General features: G+C 44.2%; 1 protein-coding gene across 1 annotated transcript in view; it reads left to right on the top strand.

The window, feature by feature from the left end:
- The first annotated feature begins 969 nt into the window (after positions 1-969).
- Positions 970-6000, top strand: part of Ephrin (ephrin) — a 229252-nt gene continuing 224221 nt past the window's right edge. The window contains exon 1 of the mRNA XM_071593133.1: positions 970-1604. Within this exon, the coding sequence (XP_071449234.1) occupies positions 1423-1604 (182 nt within the window). The 5' untranslated portion in view covers positions 970-1422. The remainder of the gene's footprint in view (positions 1605-6000) is intronic.

The following is a 6000-nucleotide window of genomic DNA, read 5'->3' as shown; positions in this document are numbered from 1 at the left end:
AAATAACTCCAAAATTAATTTTTTTATATTTTAACGTATTCCTCTCCCATCAGGAAGAATCCTTGAGAGTTGTCTCGTTTGTATTTGATCTTTTGTTGAATCAACTCTTTAGTAAAACTTGAACTGAAGACTGCTTAGTGATTACTTAGCGCCAGAGTTTATTTTGTTCTCCTCCTGAGGCCCAAAATGAATAAAAATGCATTCTGAAGACAAATATTTTCCTCCTTGAATACAAAACTTAAAAACTACTCATTTAAGCCCTCAAAACTTTGATCGCTTTCTTCCAAAAATGTTCCGAATGTAATGAATTGGCACAAAGAAAAATACTAAAGTTGGTGGACGTCATAAATAGAGAAAGCCGCAAGAAACCTTGTGAACTTTTACAGCATTTGGAAATGCTTATACGTTAAAATACAAACGCATTGGAGAAATGTTTGGATATGTGTAAAAGTTTTTCTCGAGTACTAAAAGAGTTTAAAATCTAGAGATAACTCTTCGAAACAGCCACGCCTTAGTGGTTGATTAAATTTCCAGCACTTGTAATTGTGGATTTGCATTGTATCTTTGTGGAATAAAAACAAAATTCGCTCGCAACAGAGCGCTGAGCTTATCTTTAGGCGAGTTATAAAAGTTTTTAATTCAGCTCCAGTTGGATCGAAACTGTGAGAAAGCAAGGGAGATGCCTAAAGGTAACATAAATAAACATTTGGTTCTTCTACCTTGCCCGTCTTCCCCTTTCGAATGTATGCATGTTTGTGGCATCTTTTTTAGGCCGGCAGGACAGCACACTCTCTTTCAGCGAACTGGTACTGGAGAAACTCGCTCCGCCGCGCGACGTCACAGCTGCTAGTGTGCCTGCGCGGTAAGCCTCTTACTAGTCTGCCTCTCCGCTCTCGAGGTTCAGACCAGTCGCGGGGCTCCGTGGCGTGTGAGGTGGGCGAAGGCGGTAGATTGTGAACCGAACCGACGACGGTATACCAAGTGAACATCTATCAAGGTTTCCGACCCTCCGTTCACAAGTGCTCCTCCGGCGATAAACTCCGTAGGCGTCCGTGTCTCACGTTAGCCCAATAGTGAAGTTGTCAAGACGAAAAAAGAAAAGATTTCATTGTGTTTATATTTTCTACGTGGCTTTCCCACCACCCCCCCCTCGTCTGCCCTCCCCCGTGTGCGTGGAGGGCACCATTCCCTCCTGGTGTCATCCTCTGTTTCGGTCTTGTATCATGCCCTCGACCGTGGATCCACGAGCCGCGGCGCCACCAACCCCTTCGGGATGATGCAAAGGGGCTCCCGGCCCGTGTGACGGTGGTGGCGTGGGAGAGGTCCGGCGGAGAAGCCGGCATTCCGCGCCCCAGGCCCGCGATTTGTGCGGCTGTGAAGTGTGTACGAGTGCGGGGAGTGTGCTTGTAGGCGGCGGCGGTCATGGCCCGCGCTGTGGCTTCGCCCCGGGCCCTCAGGGTCCACCAAGAGCGCCTCAAGCCCCGCCCCGCCCCAACCTCCCTCCTAACCATCATCGTGCTAATAGCTTTGGAAACTATACTCCTCTCGACTGCGAGCTATTGCAAGCCGCCCTTCCACGTGCATTGGAACACGACAAACTCCATGTAAGTTTTCCCAAAACTTAAGTATTCCTTGTGGCTCCGTTCATCAGATGCTTGCCTTGCGATTGATTTAATGCCTTGTGTATTGCCATGCTGTCCACCTTATGCTTTGCCATGCTTCCGATTTCACCAATTCCTCTGCGTTGCCCTGCCTGCGTGCCTTCTTCATTTGGTGTTTCATGTTGTGCCGTGAATATCCGTGTGAATAGTATGAGTTATGATTTTCTTCTTGGTCTCTGGTCACCCAGAGGTATTCGTCTTACTTTTTGCTCATCCTTAGGTCTCCGTCATTCTTCGGTTCCCCGTTTATCTCCCTTTTAAAAGTTGATAAAAAGTTATCCGCTACTATTACTTAAATGTTCGTGGGAATGGGAAAGCCCTTCGCTAACATAATTACTGGCGCTTTCAATGGAATTATATGTCATTTTTTCAAAAGGTATATTTTTGTTGTGACTTCGGAATTTTGGGAAAGAGTGGTCAGTTAGGGGGTGCAGTTATGTTCCGACCCGCCTATTATGAGTCACTTCGTACCTCCTTTTTGCCCTAGTCACCAATCACTGGCCTTTCCTTGTTTTAAATCGGGATGATTGCGGTCAGGACCCAAGGCGTGTTCGGCTCTCTGCAGTTACCCTCGGTGGACCGACCTGAGGGTGTACCATTTTGAGGTTGATTCACATACAAAGGCGGTAAACACTAAATCACTTGGCCATGCCAAGGTATTTCTCCGAATTTACTAAGGTCGCCAATTAATATGGTACCGTTTTCCTTAAGTTGGGTCGTAATTGCAGCAATTTTCTCGTCTCTAGTTGGTTTCGCTTGTATTAATCGTTAGACCCTTTCCCCTTCTTAAGCCAATGTTTTATGAGAAATTGTCATCTTCTACTCGCAAATGAGTGGCTCGCACCAGAATGAAGATCAGAGCGGTATTTTCGCTGTTTTGGAACGCCTCTGATTTCCTTGGGAGATTTTCGTATTTTTTATGTTCACGGAGTCTTCCCGAAGGTGTGCAGCCATCACTTGATAAGTTTGGGTTTCCATCGCAGGACCTAGCTAATTGATGCCACATAATAACCACCTTTCTCGGAGGATATTTTGTGGCATAACGAATGCTATACTCGGACTAAGGCTTTTCTTGCTCTCCTCTTGTCTACGACTACCCGACCAATCGACGCCGAAATTGACCGCTCGACGCGCAGGCATTGAAATACTCGCAGACGCGGATAATCCTTAGTGGAAAGACTTCTGTTTCTTTGAACGATAACTTCTGTTTACTTACGTAAACTTCTGTTTACTTACGTTACGTGATTGCAGTTGGTTGAGCACATTGGCATTGTTCCTTATTTAATTGATGATAAGTAAAATCTACGCCGAAACGAAATGTATGAGAACTAGTAGCATTAGTATAGTTTTGCGTGTTAGGCCATTTCTTCTTCATTTCACATAGAGAATCGATGGGCATACAACATTCCAACATTTTTACGGTGGCTTTCTTTTAAGAAAAGTCTTAGGGAGTCAGAAAACTCATTTATTTGGATGGAGGCCCGTAAAAGTTATATAAAATACTGTGCAAAAATAAAGTTAAAAAATAAACATTGACCCAGCGACAGCATCCATATTCCCATCTAGTTTTCTCAGCTTAAGTTTAACGTAAATTTCGTCGGAATTTATAATAATTCAGATTTAGTAAAACTTACGGATAGTATTTTTGTTGCCCAATTATTTAATGAGCATTGGTAAAAGTTACGCTTGGTTGGTTTTCTTTTTGTTTAATGTCTTGGGAGGGGTTGGCAACTTAAAACAAACTACGAGGGTCATCCGGAAAGTAGTACCCGTTCGTGAAATAAAGACACAAAAGTAAATATTAACAAACATAAAAAATTTTATTTGAAAGAGGATACTTTAAACTACTTCTCAACATAATCTCCAAGCAAATTAAGGCATTTGTCATAACGTGTGACAAGTTTCTGTATTCCTGCTGCATAGTCCTTCGCCGCCAGCTCATTGAGATACGCGAGGGACCCATCTTGCACAAATTTTTGCATAATGCAGATGGTGTTTAACAATTTCATGAACAATTGTTCGAGAAACATTGGGAAAATGCTCACAGATGTCATCAATTGTGACGCGCCGATCGTTCCTCACGAATTCGTCAACTGAGCTCACCAGTTGGTCTGTAATGACAGACGGTCTCCCCGAACGCTCATCGTCGTGTGTGTTCCCCCTCCCCATGTTGAAGTTGCGACACCACCGCCGAACAGACGACTCGTCCATTACATTGTCTCTATACACCTCCTTTAATTGGCGATGAATATCACATGGGCGAACGTTTCTTGCATTGAGGAATTTAATCACTGCCCTCACTTCACAACTGGCGGCGTTCTCAATTTTTTTAAACATTGTAAACAATCACAGAAACAACACAGGCAATGCTAGCGTCACGCAACTTGGCTCAGAGAAGGCAGACAAGCCACTGAAGCTATCTGACCTCGTCCAGCGGCTACTCGCGTCGTCAGCACTTCATGCGGCACGAACGGGTACTACTTTCCGGATGACCCTCGTAAGTCTCAATTGAACCGGGTGTCTGTGCTCTACGCTTAACTTATGCTAGAGACCTAACCAAGTGTTGGTCGGTAGCTATTTTCAACATTTGGAAAGTTTTCGTTTTATCTGATAAAAATTAACCTTACACATACCCAGTGTAATTAATGTCAGTCTTAGTTATGTTATATAGAAATACTGAATAAGCTAGCACCACTTTTTCCGGTTTTATTTTCCCCTCATATATTTTCCTCCGCTTACGGAAACAAGAAAATTGCTTCGCTCCGTTCGTTTTGGAGCTGTTGCTGTGCGTTAGGCCGTGACCGCATGCATAAAAATTACATCGCCGTCGTGACGGTGGAAATGGATTATTTTATAAAATAATTGTGGCATCAGAACTTGGCTAGTATGTGGTAATCATACCACATGGGGAGTAAATTAACATATTCCTTGATTTGCATTAGTAATTTAATCATCCATTAATAATTGACGCCACGCCGGCCAAAATTTCCGTTGCATAATTGTTGATAGTTTTAATATTTGGGGCATGTGTGGATAACTGAAAAATTATTGTTTTGCTTTAGGGCGTAATTGTGTCATAATAATATTTCGAGGCGCTTTTTCTTGTGAAGGTGTGTTAAGGTGAAATTTTTATGGCTTTTATTGTTTGCCACCCACAGTGGTCTCTTGGTTTTCAGCCTCTCGCATTACGGAGAGGGTTAATTTCGCCTTAGTTAAGTTTCTTAACGTTAATTTCTCATGGCGCATCAATTTTTTGTCACCTGACCATCCTGACACGGCTCTTTAGTCCTGGGATTCTTTTTTCACCCCTATTATACAATCCATTATGATGCTTCTTGATATTGTATTGTAACAGCTTTTCATGTTAACCGTCTTGGAAGATTAATTTTTTTTTCTTATCATTTTTGAAGAGGCGCCGCAAAGTTTTCAGTTTGTGTTTGACGTTTTCGAAACCACCCTGTACCTTGCATTTGCTCGCACTTTCACTGGCACTGTTTTTTTCCCCCGAGCTCACACCTTATAGAAGGATAAGTAATGATTAGCTTTTTTCCGCACAAAAACCCTCGCCAGCCCCAGTGTTTAGTCACGATGAGAAGTGGCCATAATAGGAGACTTAACGCTGTGTGGCTCCGTGCTTTGAAAGGGGGAACCGGAAAAGCTGATACATGTCAATCAAAGCTGATTTTGCCATGAAAATGAGCTTAAAGTCTCGGTGCGTCGTTATCAAAAGAACCACCCGTTTTCGGGACGGCTTAATAAATCGCCTTTTTCGGTCTGTTTAAGCGGCGTCGTTCCCTTCAGTGTCGCACCACGGCTTCCCTCGCAAGTGATTTAGCCTCAAAACTTTTTCTCGCTCGCCCCCCCCCCCCTGCCACCTCGACTCTCCTGTGCAGACCGCCCACTCACGTCCCGAGTGGCCCCCGAGACGACGCGGGGCCCCAACACACATGCACCCCTCACGCCCCCTTTGCCCCCCACCCTTTTCCCTCCTCGCTTCATTATATCCATTACTGCTTTTCGCTCCAAATGTGAGAGAACGAGGCATCTGGCACGCTCATCAGTGTCGGGCCTTTGCTTTTAGGTGGCATGTTTTCCACGCACAGACAGGGTTCCTCTCACTCATTAAAAGCGGCGCGAGTAAAAATGTTAATTAATACCGGGACAGGGGGATCAGTGACGTGCGATGTGCAGCGGATAAGTTCACACTTGTGCAAGTAAAACCTTCGATGGAGTCACAGGGCACTAGTTTGCCAGATCTTGTCAGTGCTAATTTTAATCTTGCCGCGGCTCTGGGTCTTAGATAGATCGATCATAGGTCGCCTTGTATTCATAATCGTTT

This window comes from Hetaerina americana, unplaced genomic scaffold (genome assembly GCF_022747635.1).
Source record: "Hetaerina americana unplaced genomic scaffold, ioHetAmer1.1.p SCAF_51, whole genome shotgun sequence".
NCBI classification, from domain to species: domain Eukaryota; kingdom Metazoa; phylum Arthropoda; class Insecta; order Odonata; family Calopterygidae; genus Hetaerina; species Hetaerina americana.
Note: the sequence above shows the minus strand (reverse complement) of the source record. Positions and strands in the feature narration are given on the sequence as shown.